This window comes from Lepus europaeus, chromosome 15 (assembly GCF_033115175.1).
Source record: "Lepus europaeus isolate LE1 chromosome 15, mLepTim1.pri, whole genome shotgun sequence".
Lineage (NCBI taxonomy): Eukaryota > Metazoa > Chordata > Mammalia > Lagomorpha > Leporidae > Lepus > Lepus europaeus.
The window spans coordinates 95,863,922-95,888,702 of NC_084841.1; the positions used below are offsets into that span (position 1 = coordinate 95,863,922).

Here is a 24,781-nt window from a genome sequence, read left to right on the forward strand (position 1 = left end):
CATCCCATATGGGTGCCAGTTTGAGTCCCAACTGCTCCACTTCTAATCCAACTCTCTGCTATGGCCTGGGAAAGCAGTGGAAGGTGGCCCAAGTCCTTAGGCCAATGCACCAATGTGGGAAGACCTGGAGGAAGCTCCTGGCTGCTGGCTTCGGATGAGTGCAGCTCCAGCCATGCAGCCAACTGGGGAGTGAACTAGAGGATGGAAGACCCCCCCCCCCCCGCCTCTCATTGTCTCTGTGTGTAACTCTGACTTTTAAATAAATAAGTAAATAAATAAATCTTTAAAAAAAAAAACTAAGTAACACAAGATTATACCCTAAATGTACAGAAGACAAAGCATCCTCAAATAAAAAAGGAAAACAAATCAAAGCAGAAGAAAGAGAAGTGCTTCTAGAAGCATAAGGGGGAAAACTTTAAATTTGGTTGTGGAGTAATAAGTCAGTGTGGCCAGGTGAAGCTGCTTCAGTACTAGAAGTAGTGGGGAGGATGTGTCAGGATTCCAGGGCCATTCCCAAGCTGAGTAGGATCCTCCAACACCAGTAACATGGACCTTGAGTGCTATGTAAGGCAAGGAGTTGGGTAAACGACATGAAACACAGGATTTCACAGTACATTTCAGCCCTCTTTGAACATGTGGGGTTGGCCACACGTAGATTGCCTTCTTGTAAAATGCCTCGCATATAGCTGGAATGTTGTGGCGAAGCTGTCTGTATTCTCAGCAGTGCTGTCTTGTTGGTTTCTTATTGCAGGTCACCATGATCACAAGTACAGCAAGCTGCTCAAGGACTAGCAAATTCTTTTAAAAGATGTATTGATTTGAAAGGCAGAGTTAAAGAGAGGCAGAGACAGAGAGAGAGGTCTTCCATCCACTGGTTCACTCCCCAGATGGCTGCAATGTCTGGAGCTGCAGTGATCTGAAGCCAGGAGCATGGAGCTTCCTCCAGGTCTCCCATGTGGGTGCAGGGGTCCAGGGCCTTGAGCCATCATCTACTGCTTTGTCAGGCCCTAGCAGAGAGCTGGATCAGAAGTGGAGCAGCCAGAACTTGGACTGGCACCCATATAGGATGCCAGCACTGTAGACTGGGGCTTTAACTTACTGTGTCACAGCGCCAGGACTAGGAAATTTTATCTGTATATATACTGTACAAGTTGTTATTTACATATGAAAGTATGTATACAAATTCCATGCCAATCTACAATTTTTGTATGTATATATGTAGATGAACACACATTAATAATAAGGAACCACAATGAAACCCTTCAATTAAAAAAAAGTGGTTGAAGTGATTCACAAAAGATATCCTAATAGCCAGTAAGCACACAGAATCATTACACGTAAGGTACATGCAAATTAAAGCCTAGGACAGATCACTATACTCTGCTCAAGGATTAAAATTAGAGAGTGTTGGCCAGGTTTGTGCAACAACAAGCTTTCATGTATTGTTTGGTGGAATAAGCCTTTTTTCAACAGTGGAATACCTACCAAAACTATGTGTAAAGTCTACCTTAGTGTAATCATATATAAGCAATATGCATGCATCATAAATTGATGTATTCCATGGTATAAAGATCACAGCACATGAACTGTTTCATCCAATACAATGACATGGAACCATGCCGAGCTCTGGCTATGGCCATGGGCTGATGCCATGCAGGCCCCACGTACCCTCAGGGCACTGATAGAAGAGATTTTTTTTTTACTTTTTCAAATTATTTTATTTTTAAGACTTTTTATTTTTATTTTATTTTATTTATTTTTTTTGACAGGCAGAGTGGACAGTGAGAGAGAGAGAGACAGAGAGAAAGGTCTTCCTTTTGCCGTTGGTTCACCCTCCAATGGCCGCCACGGTAGCGCGCTGCGGCTGGCGCACTGCGCTGATCCGATGGCAGGAGCCAGGTGCCTATCCTGGTCTCCCATGGGGTGCAGGGCCCAAGCACTTGGGCCATCCTCCACTGCACTCCCTGGCCACAGCAGAGAGCTGGCCTGGAAGAGGGGCAACCGGGACAGGATTGGTGCCCCGACCGGGACTAGAACCCGGTGTGCCGGCGCCGCAAGGCGGAGGATTAGCCTAGTGAGCCGCGGCGCCGGCCCAAATTATTTTATTTTTAATTAATTTTTAGCAGATTCAGTATGATTTGTAGGTATAATTCTAAGAACATGATTATATTCCTAGTCCCCTCCTCCCCCTGCCATCCTCTTTCCTTCTTCCTTTTTTTTTTTTTTTGTTTTTTGACAGAGTTAGTGAGAGAGATAGAGAGAAAGGTCTTCCTTTTCCATTGGTTCACCCAACAAATGGCCGCTACAGCCAGTGCGTTGCACCGACCCAAAGCCAAGAGCCAGGTGCTTCCTCCTGGTCTCCCATGTGGGTGCAGGGCCCAAGCAATTGGGCCATCCTCCACTGCCTTCCCGGGCCACAGCAGAGAGCTGGACTGGAAGAGGAGCAACCGGGACAGAATCCAGCTCCCCAACCAGGACTAGAACCCAGGGTACCGGCGCCTCAGGTGGAGGATTAGCCAAGTGAGCCACGGCGCCAGCACCTTCTTCCTTTCTATTGAGTTTTTGAGATAACATATTTTAAAATTACATTATAGTAGAAAGGCTTAATACTTATCAGCATAAGAAGTATAACAGGCAAAAAGCAAAAAGTCCCCAGTTTAGAGGAATATAGACAACAGCTATGAACAATAATTAAATGGAAAAATGACCATTTCACACATATTCAGTGAATTTTAAAGTAATCACAGATCATTAAAACTGCAGTAGTATAACATTCTTAACCATTGGTTTGACAAAGGTATAAAAAAAGGATTTACAAAACTATTTTTGCAGCGGTACTGATAGTCATTTCTTTCTTTTTTGTTGGATTTTTAAATGTCAGCTCCCACCTGTGAGGGAGAACATGCAGTGTTTGTCACTATGGGTCTGGCTTATTTCGCTGAACATGGTGTCCTTTAGTTGTGTCCATTTTCCTGCAAATGGTGAGATTTCATTCTTTTTCATATCTGAATAATACCACATTTCCCATGTCCATCCACTGATGATGGACACTTGCGTGGTCCCAAATCTTGGCTGTGTGAACAGTGCTGCTGTAAACATGGAGGTATGGTATCTCTGATGCATTGCAATCAAGTCTCTGAGTAAACACCCAGCAGTGGGATTGCTGGATCATATGGCAAAAAACTAAGAACTATTTCTAGTTTTTAAAAAAAATCTCCACAGTGTTTTCCACAGTGGCTGCTCTAGTTTGCATTCCCACTGGCAGCGTGTGAGTGTCCCCTTTCTCCACATCCTGGACAGCATTTGTTACTCTGTGTTTTGCATTTTAGTCAGTTTGGCAGGGGTGAGGTGATTTCTCATTGTGATTTTGATTCGCATTTTAGTGACATTGATTCTTCCAATCCATAAGCAAGGAATATCTCTCCATTTCTTTGTGTGTCCTTGATGATTTCTTTCATCAATGTTTGATAATTTTCATTGTAGATTTCTTTCACTTCTTTGGTTAAATTTATTCCTAAATTTTTATTATGTTTGTGGCTGTTGTGAATGGGATTTCTTTATTTCTTTCTGTGAGTTCATCATTAGCTTACTACAAAGCTATTTTTTGTATATTTATTTATTTTGTAACCTGCCACTTTACTGAGTTGGTCTATCAATTCTAACACCTTTTTGTGGAGTGTTTTGGTTTCTCCACGTTCAGTATCGTGTCATCTGCAAGCATGGGTAATTCAACATCTTCTTTTCCACTTTTGCTGCTCTTTGTTCCCTTCCCCTCTGATTGCTCTTGCTAAAGCTTCCGGCACTGTACTGAACAGGAGTGCTGAACCTGGACATCCTGGTCTCCACCTGCTTTCAGCTTTTCCCCTTACAGTGTGACATTGGCTGTGGTTTGTCATGGGCAGCCTTCATCCTTTGGAGGAATGTTCCTTCTATACCTAATTTGTGGAGGGTTTTTATCATGAAGGTGAGTTGAATTTTATCAAATGCTTTCTGTGCATCTATTGATGACCACGTGGTTTTTGTTCTTCATTCTACTGATGTGATTTGTGATATGTATTGATTTGCGAATGTTGGACTACCCTTGCATTTCTGGGATGATTCCCACTTGGTTGTGATGTGGTTTTGAATTCAGTTTGCTAGTTTTTGTTGAGAATCTTTGCATCTATATTTGTTTAGGATCTAGGTATGTGGTTCTCTTTTAGTGTCATATCTTTGGTTTTGATGTCAAAGTAATTATGACCTCATGAAAAATGTAAGGTGTCGGAGGCCACCCGACAAACCACATGGAAACACGCAGCACTCAGTCAATTCATCACCACGTTTATTGCCTCATCGCGTTCCAAGCCAAAGTAGGGGGCCCGGCGATGAGGGACTGGAGGCAGTCTCCCTAAAGAAACCCTTCAGTCTCCAGCCCCGAGCACACAGAAAGACAAGGTTATATACCCCAGACCCCATACAGATAACATTCATTGTGTGCAATCATGCATAGCACAGGAACAGAGCAAGTTTACAAAGTAGCAATGGTCAGGGTACAAGCTCTGCAGATAGAGCAAAGAACATCATAGACCTTCATCAGAAGTCACATCCTGCCTGCAGGAATGTGGGATGAAAAATCTTGTGCCTTCGGCCATCAGGACAATAAGTGCAGGAAACAGGATTAGATAAGGGACAGCCTCAGCCTGCTGCATCTCATGTCGGGCCAGGGCCACTGGCCCCGACATCTCCCCCTTCTTGTTTGTACAAGAATGGCCTGGTGTTTATGGTAACCGGTGTCTACACTGTCCAGAGGGCTGCGGGGGAGGGCCCATCCCCCACAGGTCCCTCGCGTTAAACGCTGAATGGCGTGGACTCGTGCCTGTCTTAGGTGCCCCGCAGCGCTTACTCTGCTTACCCGTCATCAAGGATACAGGAAGCATGTCCTGCCCTCTGTCTTAGGTTGCTAGAGAAGCCTGCAAGTGCTTACCCGTCGTTGACTACCGGTCCACCCTAAGAACAGTGTAGGAGCAAGCGGTCAATGAGGCAGTTAAGAAGAGAGAGACCGAGGCTTCCACGGCATATCACATACTGCAGCCCCCTGTTTTAGAGTGTCCTAGAGGGTATGTACTGTCCTTTTGATAGACTCTCTGTTTGCGCACATTGGAACGGTGGGAACGTTTGGTTGTATTACTTCACATCAGTCTACAGGCAGGCAGAAGACAGAGGTTGTGGGGGCCGGCTCCCCACAGCTCCCCCTTTTTTTACTGTAGGACCAGCGCCTGTCTTAGGCGCCCCTGAGCGGAGTGGCAGTTTACCCGTCTTTGCCAGAGGGTCGACTTGCATGAGCAGTCTCAGCCCTCCGCTGTCTTAGGTTGCATGCCATCCCTCAAGGCACTTACCCGTCTCTGGCTACTGGTCCAAGAAACCAAGAAACACCTGCTGTATTGCAGGGGAGGGGGGTTTTGTAGCGATGACTTCGAATGGGGACCAAATATCTGTGTCCAGTTGTGTTGAGTTAAGAACCCAAATCTCTTGCCGTAGTTCACGCAGCAAACCAGTGAAATTACTATTCCAGGTATGGTTTAAGGTGGCATCTAAAGAGCGAGACAAATTAGCAAGACGAGTATAGTTATGCCAGGTAAATGGAGTAGCGCAAAGCGCGACAGATTGAACCAAGCAGGGGGTTCCCCACATCCCCGTCTAAGATTCAGTTCTTCCTGGAGAACGTTGACCCGTTGGTTTAGTAATAAGATTCCTGAATGGATATGCTGATCCACTGCCACTCGGAGCGTTCTTGTTTGATCATTCTTCTGGAGCATGGGAATAGGTGACCTTTTTTCCTTTTAGGAATTTCACAAGCCAAGACTGACCTTGACTTGTCTATGACTTGTTTATGGGCTGCCTACAGCTCCCCCTTTTTTATTTAATTGAGAATGGCCTCTGTCTTAGGTTGCCCTCAGTCATCTCTGTCCTTACCCGTCATTGGTAACTCTGGCAGCTTGGCCTAGAGCCCTGTCTTAGGTTGGTACAGGATGCTGAGCGTCTTACCCGTCTCTGAGTACCATTCCAGCCCAACATTAGGTGAGAGATGAAACATACAGCCAGATATTAATTATTTGTGATTACAAATAATGATGAATGTCAGTTCATACAGACTGCAGTGAAGTCAGCATAAAATGCAGAACACAAGGAAAACATCCCATACCAAGTAGGAAAAGCAGTAGTGGTCCAGTCAACATTAAGAACCAATGAATCCATTGAAACCCTCCAAATGTTAGGGGGTTAGTAATAAACATGTTTTGCATTTTACTCTTAAGTTTATCAATAACAGACTCTATATATGGCACATTGTTAGTAATGTTAAAACAACATTTTCCTGTTACAGATTTACAACTTACATGATTTTTCAATATCAAGTAATTGTTAGCTGCATGGTTTAAAAGTACTCCCGAGTGAACTTGATCCAATTTTTCGGCTATATTGGACAGTCCAATAGCAGTAAGATTAATTGTTTTGGTCACTGAATATGCAAGCCTTCGCAGTCCATGGTTATTTCCAAAGGCCAGTCCAGGAACACTTACTACTGGTACAGCCATGGCCAGGGCAGTGTCCTCTCCTATTAGGATGACGTTGCCATTACAGTCTTTAGGTGAAGCATGCTGCTGACGCGCTCTATCCGCCGCTGTAAATACAGATGTCAGCATCGGGGCCACACAGTCCAGGGAGCAATTGCGGAAGTTATCAGAGGCTAACGATGTGAAGGCATATTTGTTATGTAAAAAAACCCATCCCTTAGGAGTCCATGTCCCATACCAGTAGTGGATTAGGTGTATTTCATTGATTGGTGATAGGATCCCTTTATTTTACCGATTGTAAAACCTTAATAACTTGTGGAGGCTGTGCACTCCGTAACTTGTCATTTTAATTTTTACTCAATCCTGAGCAGAGAGCCCATTCCTTTGCCAAAGAGGTGAACTGAGGGTCTTTCCAGCCAGGAACATTACAGGTTACACATGCGACTTTAGTTTTTCTTTTAAAGAAAGGCATTGCTTTGTATACTTGTAGATTCTGTCGACTTCACCAATTTGTGACAGCAAATTATTTTTTAGCTGTCTGCTGTATACAGACTTAGTTACTTTTAGTTTAATCTGCAAGAAATACGCTGCAAGCCTTATAGTGCACACTAAAATTATGTAGAGGAAAGATGGTAAAGGAGTATAGATTAACAGAATGTTGCAATAAACATGGCTCCATTGCTTTAATGATACTATAGCAAGACGGTCCACTGATTCCTGTTGGAAGGGCCTGAGGCTGGCCCCGCTTCCAGTTTTTTGAACTCTGTTTGTTAATGAATTACCTTTTTTATCAGTTTTGGAGTGACAATATTGGCCCAATGCCTTTCCCTTTAGCACTGGGGGAAAATACCAGGAGGAGCCTTATTTTAATTTTTGACTTTTGGACAATTTTTGTACATGTCCCTGTTGTTCACATTTATAGCACCCTTATTTATTGGGCATAGCCCTCCTTGATAATTTTTGTAATGACAAACCATGTGGAGTGGCAGGTCCTGAATGTCCTGTTTTTAAGTGAATCCATTTTGCTAATCCCTCATCAAAGGAACTGTCACAGAACACCTCAGTCATAGTAGCCAATTGATTCATGTTTACATTGTACTTACGTTTAGCAGAATTTATAGTGTTGTGGGCATCACTAGGCAATCTTTACAAAGCACCGGAAAAGAATCCATACTGAGAATCAGACATTATTAGTAATCATTACAGGCATGTTTAAAATTTGGCTTGACTGTGTGTTCCCCTGGGATGAAGCAGCAGTAGAGGCTTGTTCTGGCTCCCTCTCAAAGCCCCCAAGGACAAGGGTGGCTCATTGCCAAGATTTTAGGCAAGCAGTACGTCCCGTCCCGGATCTTGGCCAGAGAGCCAAGACACGAAGCATGCCCACCTGTTTATCAGAAACATTCCTTTATCCTCCTCCCCGGGAACTGGCCAGGCTCCCAAGGAGCAGGAGAAGGTCATTCGGCAACAAAGTTACTTGTCCACCAGAGCTGAACCTAGATACAAGCCTCTTTATTCCAAAAATTTGTCCTTACATTTGGCCCTAGGGCTGCACTGAGAGGTAGACAGAATTAACACATTATAAGAATATAATACAAATTTTTCATACAAGCATACATTTAGTAATCAAACACAATAATACTCAATGTGTTTTAAGGTTAAATTGAAACATAACTGAGGGAGAATTAGCTTCTTGGGCACCCATGTCAGGGACATAAAAAACAGTACCATTCCAATACAACAACTCAAGCTGCTGCAGACAGCCTGAGAACTGACTAGATGATCCCATGGCATGGAGATCTGAGGCATTGTTACTTGTTAAACAGACATGTTGAGGCGCACACAGTCCAATTAACAAATGTGCTAACATTTTCCATTACTCTGAAATTAGTGATTTGGGTTTTATTAAATATTTGTAACATCTCTTTTAGATAAGACAACAACCTTTTCAGCGGATGGAACACGGTGGGTAACCATTTAGCCATAATGATAGTAGCCTCTTACTATCTGTAATTGTTACATTTTTGTAGGTTTGTGCAATCTTAACTATTTGTGGCATATTTTGATTTACATTTTTTTTTAAAGCCAACCACGCATAATCTGCCCAAGCATTCCTATCAATAATAAGGTTAGAGTTAGTACATAATACAAAAATAGAATGGGTAGTCCGGACACTTTGACACGTTTAAATGCGCATATTCCATAGTTATGCTTAGAGGGGCTCCTGAGAAATTTTTTGTCTTTTAAGTCCTACACGTGCCAATTGCTCCCTCCTTTCTCCTGCAACCGGCGTCCCGGCGCTTTTTAACAAGGCCTTTATATCCTTGTCACATTTAGATGTGACTGTATATTCCCCATGGGCAATAGGAGAGGCTCCCCGGGCAAAGCCCTAGTCTGCCACGCCCTACTCGTGCTTATGTGCCTCCCTTGTAATCCCTACGGCCTGCTACCACCGCAGCCTTCCCTCTTACAGAGGCTTACTGTGGATGAGATGAATCCGAGTCACGGCACCAGCTGTCGGAGGCCACCCGACATACCACATGGAAACACGCAGCACTCAGTCAATTCATCACCACGTTTATTGCCTCATCGCGTTCCAAGCCAAAGTAGGGGGCCCGGCGATGAGGGACTGGAGGCAGTCTCCCTAAAGAAACCCTTCAGTCTCCAGCCCCGAGCACACAGAAAGACAAGGTTATATACCCCAGACCCCATACAGATAACATTCATTGTGTGCAATCATGCATAGCACAGGAACAGAGCAAGTTTACAAAGTAGCAATGGTCAGGGTACAAGCTCTGCAGATAGAGCAAAGAACATCATAGACCTTCATCAGAAGTCACATCCTGCCTGCAGGAATGTGGGATGAAAAATCTTGTGCCTTCGGCCATCAGGACAATAAGTGCAGGAAACAGGATTAGATAAGGGACAGCCTCAGCCTGCTGCATCTCATGTCGGGCCAGGGCCACTGGCCCGGACAGTAAGGTAGAGTTCCATCCTGTTCAAAGCTTTGGAATAGTTTGAAGAGTGTTGGAGTTACTTCCTCTTTGAATGTTTTGTAGAGTTTAGTAGTAAAGCCATCAGGTCCCAGACCTTTCCTTGATGGAAGATTTTGATTACTGCTTCAATCTCATTTCTTGTTATGGGTCTGTTTAGATTACATATATCTTCCTTGATTTAATTTTGGTAGGGTAAAAGAATTCAGAAATTTATCCATTTCTTCTAGGTTTTCCAATTTATTAGCATTTAGTTCTTCACAGTAGTTTATTATGATGTTTTGTATTTCAGTGAGGTCAGTTGTAATGTCTCCTTTTTCATCTCCAATTTTATTATTTGAGTCTTTTTCACTTTTTTTCTTTGTTAGGCTGGCTAGAGGTTTATCTATTTTGTTTATCTTCTCAAAAAGCCAACTTTTTGTTTTGTTGATCTTTTGTATTGTTTTTAGTTTCAATTTCATTTATTTCTGCTTGGATCCTTATTATTTCTTGCCTCCTGCTGATTTGGGGCTTGGTTTATCCCTGTTTTTCTTTTCTTTTTTTTTTTTTTTACTTTTTTTTAAATTAAACTTTTATTTAATGAATATAAATTTCCAAAGTACAGCTTATGGGTTACAATGGCTTCCCCCTCCCCAAATTTCCCTCCCACCCACAACCCTCCCCTTTCCCACTCCCTCTCCCCTTCCAATCACATCATGATTCATTTTCAATTCTCTTTATATACAGAAGATCAGTTTAGTATATATTAGGTAACGATTTCAACAGTTTGCCCCCATATAGTAACACAAAGTGAAAAAAATTACTGTTGGAGTATCCCTGTTTTTCTAAGTCTTCACGATGCATCAGTAGATCTTTGAGACTTTTTTTAATGTAAACACTGAATGCTATAAACTTCCCTCTTAATACTGCTGTTGCTGTGTCCCACAGGCTTTGATATGTTATGTTTTCATTTTTATTTATTTCAAGAAAGTTTTGATTCCCTTTTTAATTTCTTCACTTGATTTCTCAATATCATGTTGTTTAATTTCCAAGTATTTAATTCCAAGTTTTATACTGTTCTTCTTGTGTTGGTTTCTACTTTTATTCCTTTGTGGAAGGTCTGAGAAGACACATGGTATGGTTTCAATCTTTTTAAATTTGCTGACACTTGATTTGTGGCCCAATATGTGGTCTATCCTGGAAAACATTCCACGTGCTGACAAGAAGAATGTGTGTTCTTTGGCTGCTGGTGAAATGGCTGCATATGTAGCATGTTTGAACTCCAATGTGCCTTTATTGAGTTTTTCCTATCTGGGTGACCTGTCCATTGATGAGAGTGGGGTGTTGAAGTCACCCATGGTGATTGTATTGGAGTCTATTCTATCTCTCCCTTTAGGTCTAACAGTATTTTCTGTTTATATCTAGTCTTGTGAGCATATATATATGGAAATTGAGCCGGCATCCACATGAGATGCTGGTGTCACCGGCAGCAGCTTAACCCATTACACCACGGTGCCGACCTCATTATCTTCCTCCTGTAGTCTCTGCCTCCTCCTGTCCTCATCACACTGACGTGCGTTCAGAGCAGCTGAACAGGAGTAATTGTCTTGTTCCTAAGGTTTGGAGTCAGAAGTGCCTTTCACTGCTGAGCATTGTGCCAACTGTAGGATTTTCAAAGATTTTTTTAAAGTGATTTATTTATTTATTTGAGAGGCAGAGTTACAGAGAGAGAGAGGAGAGGGAGGTCTTCCATCTGCTGGTTCCCTCCCCAAATGGCTGCAATGGGTGGGTCTGTGCCAGGCTGAAGCCAAGAGCCAGAAGCTTCTTCTGGGTCTCCCATGTGGGTGCAGGGGCCCAAGTGCTTGGGCCATCCTTTGCTGCTTTCCCAGGTGCATTAGCAGGGAGCGGGATTGGAAGCAGAGCAGCCGGGACTCGAACCAATGAACATACTGGAGGCTGACACTGCAGACAGTGGCTGCACAGTGCCGGCCCCTCAAAGATATCTTTTATCCTGTGGGGAAAGCCTCCTTCTAATCAATTTGTTAATAACTTTTATGATGAATGAAAATTGGATTTGTCAATATTTTAACTTCATCAATTGAGATAGTGGTATTGTTCTCATCATTTTTTCTATTAGTATTGTGATTTTTTCTAATATTAAAGCAACTAGAATTCTTAGGATAAATTCTACTTGGTCATTTTAGATAATGCTGGCTTCTACCTCCTAAGTATTTTTGTGTCAGTACACATTTGCTGAAGAATTGGTCTGCAGTTTTATTTGCTGTGTTACCTTTGTCTGGCTTTGATATCAGAGTGAAGCTTGCATCATAGGATGGATCTCAGGGTATCCACGTTCTCTGCTGTCTCTAACGGTTTTTGTGGTGCTGGCCGCACTGCTGTCTTGTGCAGGTGGGTGATGGAGCTCACCAACAGTGGCAGCTGGTCTTGTTTTACTTTGTGGGAATGTTTACATTCCAGATTAATTGCCATATAAGATATAGGTCAATTCAAATTGTCTACTTATTTTCAATTTACTTTTTAAAAAATATTTCATTTATTTGAGAGGTAGAGACAGAGAGGAGGAGAGACAGAGAAAAGTCTTCCATCTACTGGTTCACTCTCCAAATGGTTGCAACAGCCAGAGCTGGGGCTCATCCAAAGCCAGGAGCCAGGAGCTTTTCTGGGTCTCCCACACCAGTGTGGGGGCCCAAGGACTTGGACCATCTTCCACTGATTTCCCAGGCCATAGTAGAGAGCTGGATAGGAAGAGAAGCAGCTGGGATTCAAACTGGCGCCTATGTGGGATGCCGGCACTTCAGGCAGAGGATTAACCTACTGTGCCACAGCACCAGCCCATTTGATTCATTCTTGATCATTTGAGTCTTTCTAGGAATTTATCCATTTTATCTAGCTTGTCTAATCTTCGGTAACAAAGTTGCTCAATCAATTTGTAATCTATATCTAACTCTGTATCATCTACACATTTATCTGAGGTCTGCATTGGTAGCTTTTCTCTTTTCTTACTGGGTCAGCTTAGCTAAAGGTTTAACAAATTTTTTAGTCTTTGCAAAGAACAAAATGTTGATTATATTACATTTTCTCTATTTTTTTGTATCCTCTTTAATCTTTAGTGTTTTTTTTTCCTGTTACTTTGGGTTTGATTTCCTTTTCTTTTATTAGCTTCTTCTGATGGCATATAATTCACTGAAATTATGGGTCTTTTTTCTTTATAATTAAAACTAAAAATATACCCCTGAACACTGTTTCAACTATGGTCCAAATATTTTGATACTTTGTGTTTCATTTTCGTCAAGTTCGATATTTTCCAATTTTCTTTTTTGACCTGTGGATTATTTAAAAATATGTGTTTAAAAATACATAAGTATTTACCACATTTCTTTCCTTAGCCAGTTTTTAAGTTAATTCAGCATGGTTATGAGGACATATTCTGTATGATTTTCTTTGTTTTCAATATTTATTTTATGAAAAAGATATGTCCTCTACAAGATGTTTTTTGAGTCCTTGCATCAAATGTGCTTCCTTTGTGGCTGAGTGAAGTGTCCTGGCCACCTCAGCTGTGTCAGCTTGGCTGATAGCGTTGCTCATGTCTTTCATGTCCATATTGTGTTTCTCTTGTTATTCCATGAATCACAGATAAAGAAGTATTAAAATATCCAGTTACACTTTATGTATCTGTACTTACTTGATAGACAGAGAGAGCAAGCTTCTCTTTGCTGGTTCACTCCTCCAATGTGTACAACTTCCAGGCTGGGCTACATTGAAACCAAGAGCCAGGAACTCCACCTGGGTCTCCGTGTGGGAAGCAGGAGCCCGAGTCCTTGAGTCTAGCCTTCCCAGGGAGCAGAGCAGGACAGGTCCCTGGCACATCCCCAGTGGCAGCTTAGCCCACTGTGCCACAGCACCCACCCCCAGTTTCCTCTTTATCCTTTCAATTCTGTTAGTTTTGCTCCATATTCTTTGTAACTCTATCATTAGGTACTTACACTTTATTGGATAGCTGTGATGCATTTTGTCATTTTTCATATGAAATATCCTTATATTCACTGTAACATTTCTTGGTTTTTAAAAGATTTATTTATTTGAAAAGCAGAGAGAGAGAGAGAGAGAGAGAGAGAGAGAGAGAACTTCTATCTGCTAATTCACTCCCCAAATGGCTGCAGTAGCTGGGGCTTAGCTAGACTGAAGCCAGGAGCCAGGAACTCCATCTGGGTCTCCCACATGGGTGCAGGGGTCCAAGTTCTTGAACCATCTTCCACAGCTTTCCCAAGCACGTTAGCAGGGAGCTGAACTGGAAGCAGAACAGCTGGGACTTGAACTGGTGCTCCAATATGAGCTGCTGGCATTGCGAACAGTGGCCTACTTGTTTTAAAGCATATTTTATCTAACATTAACATAGTATCTAGATCTCTTATTGTTTCTATTTGCCTGGTACATGTTTTATTTTTTTTAAAGATTTCATTTATTTATTCGAAAGAGTTACACAGAGAGAGAGGTCTTCCATCTGATGGTTCACTCCCCAATTGGCCGCAATGGCCGGAACTGTGCTGATCCGAAGCCAGGAGCCAGGGGCTTCTTCCGGGTATTCCACATGGGTGCAGGAGCCTAAGGACTTAGGCCATCTTCTACTGCTTTCCCAGGCCATAGCAGAGAGCTGGATCAGAAGAGGAGCAGCCGGGACTAGAACTGGCGCCCATCTGGATGCCGGCACCCCAGGCCAGGGCGTTAACCCACTGTGCCACGGGGCCGGCCCCGGTACCTGTTTTCTATTTTTACTTTTTTTTTTTCTTTTTTCTTTTCTTTCTTTTTTTTTTTTTTTTTTTTTTTGACAGGCAGAGTGGACAGTGAGAGAGAGAGACAGAGAGAAAGGTCTTCCTTTGCCGTTGGTTCACCCTCCAATGGCCGCCGTGACCGGCGCGCTGCGGCCGGCACACTGCGCTGATCCGATGGCAGGAGCCAGGTGCTTATCCTGGTATACCATGGGGTGCAGGGCCCAAGCACTTGGGCCATCCTCCACTGCACTCCCTGGCCACAGCAGAGAGCTGGCCTGGAAGAGGGGCAACCGGGACAGAATCCGGTGCCCCGACCGGGACTAGAACCCGGTGTGCCGGTGCCGCAAGGTGGAGGATTAGCATATTGAGCCGCGGCACCGGCTCTATTCTTTTACTTTTAACATAGGTGTGCTGTGTATCTTTTTTATATATCCTATAGTTGGATCTTGCTTTTCTATCCACTCTGATAACCACCATCTTTTGACTGGAAAATTAATTCATTTGTATTTAATGGAATTATTGATATATATATATATATATATATATATATATATATATATATTTGGGCCAGGCAGAGTTATCCAGTGAGAGAGAGCAGAGTTAGACAGTGAGAGAGAGACAGAGTTAGACAGTGAGAGAGAGACAGAGAGAGAGGTCTTCCTTCTGTTGTTTCACTCCCCAAATGGCCGCTACGGTACGGTCAGCACTGCGCCAATCCGAAGCCAGGAGCCAGATGCTTCCTCCTGGTGTCTCATGCGGGTGCAGGGACCCAAGCACTTGGGTCATCCTCCACTGCCTTCCTGGGACACAGCAGAGAGCTGGACTGGAAGAGGAGCAACCAGGACAGGATCTGGCACCCCAACCGGGACTAGAACCCGGGGTACCGGCGCCTCAGGTGGAGGATTAGCCAAGTGAGCCATGGCGCCGGCTGATATGGTTGGATTTAAATGTGATATTTTGTTATTTGATTTACATTATTTTAGATACTTAATTCTCTTTTTTCCTTACTTCGCTTTAAGTGATTTTCTAAAGTATGCCCTTGATCTATTTTGTAGTTATGCTCCTTTAACTTGTCACAGTCTGCATCCAATGAGCACTGACTTAGTTGTGTGAAAAGACAGCAACTTTACTCTGGCTCCTGGTGTATTTTTTTTTTTTTAAGATTTATATATTTATTTGAAAGGCAGAGTTACAGAGAGGCAGAGAGAGAGAGAGAGAGAATATCTTTGATTCGCTGGTTCACTCCCCAGATGGTCTCAATGGCTAGAGCTAGGCTGATCTGAAGCCAGGAGCCGGGAGCTCCCTCCAGGTCTCCCACGTGGGTGCAGGGCACAAGGACTTGGGCCACCCTCCACTGCTTTCCCAGGCCATAGCAGAGAGCTGGATTGGAAGTGGAGCAGCCAGGACTCGAACTGGTGCCCATATGGGATGCCGGCACTGCAGGTGGTGGCTTTACCCACTACACCACAACACCAGCCCCTCTGGCTGTCTTTTAAGTCAGCTTTCTAGTGTGTGCTAAGTGTCCTGTAACTGTCCCTGCATCCTATATGCAATCAATATGTTTGTAGCCAACATGTTGACTCTGAAGTTCTCTGAATTCTAACCCCAGGCTTGACAGCAACAAACACAGGCAAGCATCCTCCATGGTATTCCACAGGCACACACGGAACTGGCCGCTTGCATCACTCACTGGACTGCTACCCTCAAGGAAGTGTTGAGAGCTCAACGTGGTAGTCCCAAACCCCAGCAGCCAGTTCTCCAGAACGCAAGCAGAAGCCCCGCCTTCCCAATCCAGATTCAGGACAGCAGTCAGATCTTTGCCAAGGAAACAAAACTGCCTGGTCAATATTTCCGTGTTCAGGACAAGCTGGGAGGGGCAGAAGCCATTCTGAGAACAGTGCCCCCTATGGGCAGGCCTTGTGTGTGAGAATGTGGGCTAGCAAATGTGAATGCTGGCTGGGAGCCAGCCCAAGGCCTTATTAACAATTCATTTCCTGAATAGTCAGGGGCTCTGAACTCACAGATTTTCTCCTTGAGAATGTTAGTGAATCTCTGGGCCTTTTATTGGTGAAAAATTTCCCCACAAGCTAGAAAGAAGTGTTTTTCTCACTGCCAGTGTCACAGTGGCAGGATGTATTGCATACAGAACAATCAAGGTTGAGCAACTGGGAGGGAAGGGGCACTCAACAGAGGGGCTGGGAAGGTGCGGCGCAGGGGTGGAGCAGGGGAATGTGGGGGCCTGGACTCAGGTAGGCTGAGGCCACTCTGAAGGTCATTGGAAACCTTGAGGAGGCGGCCCGTTGGGGTCAGGGAAGAAACTGGTACAAATCCAGGAGCAGCTCTGGAGGCTGACTGCAGGCAGGTATTTCTTTTTTTCTTTTTTAAAGATTTATTTATTTGAAAGTCAGAGTTACACAGAGAGAGGAGAGGCAGAGAGAGAGAGAGAGAGAGAGAGAGAGAGAGAGAGGGGTGTCTTCCCTCCGTTGGTTCACTCCCCAATTAGCCACAATGGCTGGAGCTACACTGATCCGAAGCCAGGAGCCAGGAGCTTCTTTAGGGTATCCCACATGAATACAAGGGCCCAAGGACTTGGGCCATCTCCTACTGCTTTCCTAGGTCATAGCAGAGAGCTGGGTCAGAAGTGGAGCAGCCGGGCCTTGAACCGGCGCCCATATGGGATGCTGGCGCTTCAGGCCAGGGCATTAGCCTGCTGCGCCTCAGCGCCAGCTCCAGACAGATCTTTCAAGTAGAGTTGTTGCAAAGGGGAGAGAAGCAGCTGAGGGCACGGTGTCAAGAGCATTTGAGAGGAATCAGGTAGGTTATCTTGCGATGGGAGTAACCCAAGAGGGGAACCTGGGGATGTGAGAGGCAGATGAGGTTCCTGCGGCAGCACCTTGAGTAGGTGAGGAAGGCTTGGCTTCCTGCCCCAGGTGCAGGACTGGCTTCAGATGAGGTCAACTCACGGCGAGGTGTGGAGGACAGCTCTGGTGCAGCAGGTGCCAGGCCACCGGCTGACGGAGGAGGAGAGGAACTGTTGGCAGTTTGAGGACAGAAGTGAGGAATGTGTGACAAGCAGTGAGGGTGAGGGGAGGGACATCACAGGCCCCTTGTCACTGAGCTCAGGCCGCTTCTGCGGGGGTGCTGGTGCAGGACAAGAAGGGAACTGTTTCTTTTTTTAAAGATTTATTTATTTATTTGAAAGAGTTACACAGAGAGAAGGAGAGTCAGAGAGAGAGAGAGAGAGAGAGGGAGGTCGGTCGGTCTTCCATCCTTTGGGTCACTCCCCAATTGGCTGCAATGCCTGGAGCTGGGTCAATCTGAAGCCAGGAGCCAGGAGCTTCTTCCAGGTCTCCCATGTGGGTGCAGGGGCCCAAGCACTTGGGCCATCTCCTACTGCTTTCCCAGGCCATAGCAGAGAGCTGGATCGGAAGTGGAGCAGCCAGGACTAGAACTGGCGTCTGTATGGGATGCCGGCACTGCAGGTGGCGGCTTTACCCACTACACTACAGCTTTGGCCTCAGAACTGGTTTTAAGCGGTATGGAGAAAGGCAAAGTGAGAGAGGCAAGGGAGTTAAGGGCTGTTCTAAAAAACACTGGAAACTTTTACAGTGTGAAACAACCACCATCCACATATCATTGATTCTCCAAGTTGGCTATTTGGTGCTTCTGGTCTGGGCCAGGAGATCTTCAATGGGGCTGGTCACAGACAGCTGTGCCATAGCTTGGTCATGGGCAGCTTCACTGGTGGTCTGCTTGTGGATGTCAGTCGGGACAAGAGCCCATGATGGGCCACAGGACTCTCATTATCTGGCACACGACCCTGTGCTTACCCTCCTGCCCTGCAGGTAGCCGGGAGCAGCAGGTGGATCCGGCACAGACGCTTGCCTGGGCTGCAAGGCCCCGGTGCAGGCAGAGGAGGAGTCTGGGGTCCCTGTTTACTGTGAGCTCCCAGTCATGCTGAAGGGTCCTGGACACCTCCTCCTGCAGGTCCCCCTGGCCCTACCCCAAATGGACTCCCGGCTTCCCTCCTTGACAAAGTCCACTGATTCGGGACACTTGCTGGCCCCTCCAGACTCTCCCTGCCTCTCCTGGCCCCCAGCCCTAGCACCTTCCCTGGGGATCTTTTGAGTCCTTATCCTTTTATTTTTTAATTTTTTTATTTTTATTTTTTATTTTTGACAGGCAGAGTGGACAGTAGAGGGAGCCAGAGAGAAAGGTCTTCCTTTTTGCCGTTGGTTCACCCTCCAATGGCCTTTTTCCATGAAGACCACATGCTAGAGGTGGCAGGTGCCAGGAGTGTTCTGGAGCCATCCCCGCTGAAACCCCCCCTGGTAACACAGTCCAGGTTCTCTGCTGTGCCCAAGGCAATGCCACCGCCCCCCACCACACCCCACTTCCAGCGGTGTTGCCTGGGACGGGCCCCAGAACTGGCTGCTGATCCTCCCTGGTTTTCCACGCTTCTCACAAGAGCAACCATTGTCCCCACACTAATGCACTGCCCACATGCGTGGATTCATGAGTTGGGGATGGGGCTACCCACAAGCTAGTGGGCCTCTCCTCACTGACACTCCCCAGCCCCCATCAGCACAGCTCGGGGCTAAAAGGGGCTAAAAGACCCTGTCGAGGTCTTTTCTGTCCCAGGACCCTTGGCCCCTCCTCCACAGGACCCAGAGGAAGGGGGTAATTGGTGCCTCTGAGAGGACACACAAATACTTGTGCACAAGGACACATGCACCCACACAGACATGCAGGGTACAAACATGCAGACGTACCACACCTGCACTGCCCCCCAACACACACACAAACATGTCTGGCTTTTGCCTCTGAGGGTACAGAGGCTGGAGACAGCAGGAAAGGGGCCAGGAGAAGCCGAGGTAGGAGGATCTGAGTGGAGGCCAGGCAGAAGCAGCCACACTCCAGGAGACAGACAACCCCTTCCTGGCCCTGACTGTGTATCAGTTCCTGGGTTTCTTTCCCAGGGCCCTGAGCTGATCCTCCAGTAATTTAGCCAGAGTGACTGCAGGCTCACAGCTTTTTAGGGCTGAATTCCCGTAGAGACCTGAGCTGGAACTCTTGGCCTTAGTAAGAGCAGAATAAGGCATGTGCTTGGGCTTCAGATTTGCATGGAGACAAAATTTATTAGAAGAGACCAAGAAATAAAGAAACAAAACAAAACGGGATTGGTGTGGGAAACAAACACAAGTCAACATCCCATGAACACTCAGGCAACTCTCCCGTTTTTCTAACTCATCTCTTATAAAAGTGGACGGATGTTGAATCAGTTATTTCTATCTCTTCACTATTGAGGAAGGTAAGGAGTCAGCAGACTTTGGAAGACCTCTCTGAGCTGCAGTGTGGAGGTGTGTGTTAGCCACACTTGTCCCCCGGTGGTTGTTGAAATGCGATTTTTTTTTCACTGATTTACCTATCCACCCTGCAAGCATAGGGCTTCTCTCCTGTGTGTGTCCTCTGGTGCCTGATGAGGTGTGACTTCACTGTGAAGCCTCGCCCACACTCCCTGCAAGCATAGGGCTTCTCCCGTGTGTGTGTCCTCTGGTGATTGATGAGGTGTGACTTCACTGTGAAGCCTCGCCCACACTCCCTGCAAGCATAGGGCTTCTCCCCTGTGTGTGTCCTCTGGTGCCTGATGAGGTGTGACTTCACTGTGAAGCCTCGCCCACACTCCCTGCAAGCATAGGGCTTCTCCCCTGTGTGTGCCCTCTGGTGATTGATGAGGTGTGACTTCACTGTGAAGCCTCGCCCACACTCCCTGCAAGCATAGGGCTTCTCCCCTGTGTGTGCCCTCTGGTGCCTGATGAGGTCTGACTTCTGTGTGAAGCCTCGCCCACACTCCCTGCAAGCATAGGGCTTCTCCCCTGTGTGTGCTCTCTGGCCATTAATGAGGTGTGACTTGTTACTGAGGCCTTGCCTACAATCTCCATACTTGACTCCCGCAATTCTTGACAGCCCTGCCCCCACAGATGATTTGCCTGGGTCCTCTGGATTCAGTTCTTGGCCTATTCTAGGCTCTTCCTCTATCATTCTCTCACCCTCCCTTGAGGTCTCCACTTGTCCTTTGGGAAGGCTGGAAAAAGCCCTTGAGATCTCCTTCTGCCTTGTCCTTTTGGATGAGAATTTGGACTTTTCTTTGACGTCTTGACCTTCAGTTTTGTCATTCCAGCTCTGTGGATCAGACAGCTTCTGATGCTCTTTCCCTTGACAGGGATTCGCTGGTTGCAGGTGATTTCTTGCAGGTGCTCCTGGGAAGATCTGAGAGGAGTGACTGCGCTCCATGTGTTGACTGAGGACCTTGTGACTGGAGAAGGCCAGAGAGCACGAGGGACAGGGATGGATTTCTGGCTTTGGCTCTGCCGAAAGAGGAGGTTTTTGGTTAGGGCAGAAACAGACAAGCAGGCTGGCCATCTGCATTGCTGTGAGTGAGGCCTGCCCCACTATTTGTTCTGTACATGTTAGCAACCCAAGCATTCCTGTATGGTGTATTTTTTTCATTCTATTTTTCTCTACATCTTCAGATATCCAGAAAGCCCACATCAGAGGCCTTTTCTACGTATCGGCCAGACTAAGTTTTTTTTTTTTTTTTAAGATTTATTTATTTATTTGAAAGAGTTACACAGAGAGAGGAGAGGCAGAGAGAGAGAAAGGTCTTCCATCTGCTGGTTCACTCTCCAATTGGCCACAGTGGCCGCAGCTGTGCTGATCCGAAGCCAGGAGCCAGGAGCTTCCTCTGGGTCTCCCACATGGGTGCAGGGATCCAAGGACTTGGGCCATCTCCTACTGCTTTCCTAGGTCATAGCAGAGAGCTGGGTTGGAAGTGGAGCAGCCAGGTCTCGAACTGGTGCCCATATAGGATGCCCGCACTGCAGGTAGCAGCTTTACCCGCTACGCCACAGTGCCAGCCCCAAGACTAAGGGTTTTCAAGTAGCATCCTGCAGCTTTACTGTTTCATAGCTGGGGCTCCAGAGACCTCTACCCACATCCCAGATGTTTTCTTCACTGGACCCTCCCCGATCATCTGCTGTACCTTCCTCCGCTCACATGGGGAGGTCACTTTTCCTGACATGTCTGTGGCTATTTTATTCTGTTGAGAAACAACTACACTGGTCACTTAGGGTGGATTTTCTCTCATGACATTCCCGGTGAAGAGAAAGGGATCCATTAAGTTGGGAGTCACTCACCCTGGAGACACACAAATGTGGAAGTCACATAGTGTTTAAGAGAGCACCTGCGAGTAGATCCGTTTTTGAGTCTCTCCATTCAAAAAGAGGGCTCAAGTGCTTGATCTCACTGGGAGGCAGAACTCAGGCTGGGCAAGAGAGCATCCAGGTTCCAGGAACTGAAGGACTCTGGGTATTGCAGCCTCAACTAGGCCATGAATTGTTTGTTAGTGCTCCGCAAATCACAAAGTGAAAACATGTCCTCAGGCCTCACGCCATTCATTCCTAACTTATTTTATTCAGCATTTGCCCATTTCCCATGCAGTATGAAGTCCTGATTGAAAAATACATCTCGTATCAGACTTCTCGCCTCTCTGATCCCAACTGCACTCACCCACACGCTCTGAAGGGGTCACCCACAACACTCTGTTTTCTGAAAGCTGACCACAGCATCATCTCAGAACACAGAACTCAAACCTCCACAGCTGTCTTCATCTCACTCAAAAAAAAAAAAATCTAGGGGCTGGTGCTGTGGCACAGTGGGTTAAGCCATGGCCTGCAGTGCCGGCATCCCATATGGGTGCCCACTGGAGTCCCTGCTGTTCCACTTCTGATCCAGCTCCCTATCCTCCCATCTTTCCACTGGGAAAGCAGTGGAAGATGGTCCGAGTCTCTGGGCCCGACACCCATGTGGGAGACCAAGAAGCTCCTGGTTTTGACCTGACCCAGCTCCAGTTATTGTGGCCTTTTGGGAAGTGAACCAAGAGTTAGAAGCTCTCTGTCTCTCCATCTCTCTCTGTAACTCTGCCTATAAAATAAATAAACCTTTTTTTAAAAATTCAACAACATCTAGGGGAAGCTCCTGGCTCCTGGCTTCATATCGGCGCAGCTGAGAACATTGTGGCTATCTGGGGAGTGAACCAGCAGATGGAAGACCTCTCTCTCTCTCTCTCTCTCTCTCTCTCTCCCCCCCCCCTTCTCTTTTTGTGTAATTCTGACTTTCAAATAAATAAATCAATCTAAAAAAAAAAACCAGCTAAAAGAGCAGAAGAACCTTCCTTGATGAGAGAGCTCGCAGGTGCCAAAGAAGTTCTTTTTGCCTTGGACACTTTCAACACAGTGTGCTGTGGGACATCTTATGCATAAAGTACTTAAAATATAAAAACAGAAAAAAATTCAAAATATAAGTTGTTTCTAAGAATCAAAGACACATAAAATAAAATTTTTATATTTATTTATTTGAAAGGCAGAGTTACAAAGAGACAGAGGCAGAAGCAAAGAGATCTTCCATCCACTGGTTCATTCCCCAAATGGCCACAATGGCCAGAGCTGCGCTGATCTGAAGCCAGGAGCCAGGAGCTACTTCCAGGTCTCCATGTGGGTGCAGGGGCCCAAGCACGTGGGCCATCTTCTACTGCTTTCCCAGGCCATAGCAGAGAGCTGGATCAGAAGTGAAGCAGCCGAGTCTTGATCCGGCGCCCATAAATGGATGCTGACACTGCAGGCTGTGGCTTTACCCACTACACCACAGTGCCAGCCCCATAAAATGAATCTTTAAATCTGTAAGAGCTGGTGTTGTGGCACAATGGGTTAAGTTGCTGCCTGCAGTACTGATATGCTTGCTGGTTTGAGTCCTGGCTGCTCCACTTCGTCCAGCTCCCTGGCAATGGATCTGGGACAGCAACGGAAGACGGCCAGCCCATGTGCTCGGGGCTCTGCACCCCTGTGGGACTCCGATGGCGTTCCAAGCTCCTGGCTTCAGCCTGGTGCAGCCATTTGTGGAGTGAACCAGTGAATGGAAGATCTCTCTGTCTCTCCATCTCCTTCTCTCTGTAACTTTACCTTTCAAATGAATAAATAAATCTTCAAAAAAGAATCCTTAGTTTAAAAAACACCCAATGTGAAATTTGACTGACTTTATATTACATTTGATCTATTTAGAGTTGAACCACAAAAATTCCCATGAAGAATGCTTCTTTTCTTTCATTTTAAAGAATAATAGTGCTGCCTACCTCTCCCTGCTGTGAGCTCTTCCTTCCACTTGCTGCCCCACTTGATCCCCAGCTCCTGGCCATATTCATCCCCATACCAGACCAGCAGCTCACAGCCAGGCTTGATGACCTGGCAGGTGCGGTAGAATATCTGCTTGTGGTACTGAAAGGCCACCAGGTTCTGCTCCTCGTCGTTCCGGGCACAGTTCACATACCTGAGGTGGAGACAGATGCTGAGTTCCCATTCCATGTCAGATTTGAGTCTAACTCATCACATGATGGCCAGGCCTCCACCCTCCCCCTTAGTTGCCCCAACCCCCGCCCCAGGGAGAACCTTCTGGTTTTTTTTTTCCCCTTTTATTTATTTATTTATTTTTTTTGGCAGGCAGAGAGAAAGGTCTTCCTTTTACCGTTGGTTCACCCTCCAATGGCCACTGCCCCCGGTGCGCTGTGGCTGGCACACCACGCTGATCCAAAGCCAGGAGCCAAGTGTTTATCCTGGTCTCCCATGTGGGTGCAGGGCCCAAGCACTTGGGCCATCCTCCACTGCCTTCCCGGGCCACAGCAGAGAGCTGGACTGGAAGAGGAACAACTGGGACAGAACCAGCGCCCCAACTGAGACTAGAACCTGGAGTGCCGGCGTCGCAGGCAAAGGATTAGCCTAGTGAGCCGCGGCGCCGGCCAACTTCCTGTGTTTTAAGTTGTTCAGGCACTGTGCACTTCTCCAAATAATGAGAAAATTATAGTTAAGGACAGAGGTTTCATGGGCTGTCCAGGTATTGAAATCCATTTTCCACACAGGAAGTGCTTAATAAATGTTGATTAGACAAAGGGTGAGTAGCCAGTAGATCTAGGCTCCTCAAAGCTTATCCTTGTGCCCCTGTTTTGTCTAGCATATAGATTTATGTTTTGATAAAAGATATAGTATTTATATTTTATATATTTTTTAAAATGGCCATGATATTGAAGAGCAGTGTCTGGAGAAAACCGAGGAGCATGGGGTCACTGAGGGAGGCGTAAGGAGAAGGAAAGGAATCTCAGCTTGTGAGAGAGAAGCATCCTCCCCAGAACGCAGCTTGCTCTGGGCCTTACCTCATCCAGTTGGCCCAAGAGCTATCCTTTCCATCCACATACTCATAGCAGTTTCTCCCCTTGGTGATCTGAATTTCAGAAAAATAAGTTAAACTCTCCCTGGAGTGGGAAGAATTCAGAATTACTTTACTCAGCTGCCATCAGTGCTCTTTGGGCTCACACGGATTCAGACACGAGTTGTGACCACATGTTGTGCTCCTGCTCATCAGTAGA

General features: G+C 45.9%; 1 protein-coding gene across 1 annotated transcript in view; it reads right to left on the bottom strand.

The window, feature by feature from the left end:
- The window catches only part of LOC133774342 (histone-lysine N-methyltransferase PRDM9-like), a gene marked incomplete at its 5' end in the record, with an annotated part of 52,867 nt that overhangs the window by 22,155 nt on the left and 5,931 nt on the right, over positions 1-24,781 (bottom strand). The window contains 3 exons of the mRNA XM_062211971.1: positions 19,736-20,678; positions 23,498-23,691; positions 24,569-24,636. Of these exons, the coding sequence (XP_062067955.1) occupies positions 19,736-20,678; positions 23,498-23,691; positions 24,569-24,636 (1,205 nt within the window). The remainder of the gene's footprint in view (positions 1-19,735; positions 20,679-23,497; positions 23,692-24,568; positions 24,637-24,781) is intronic.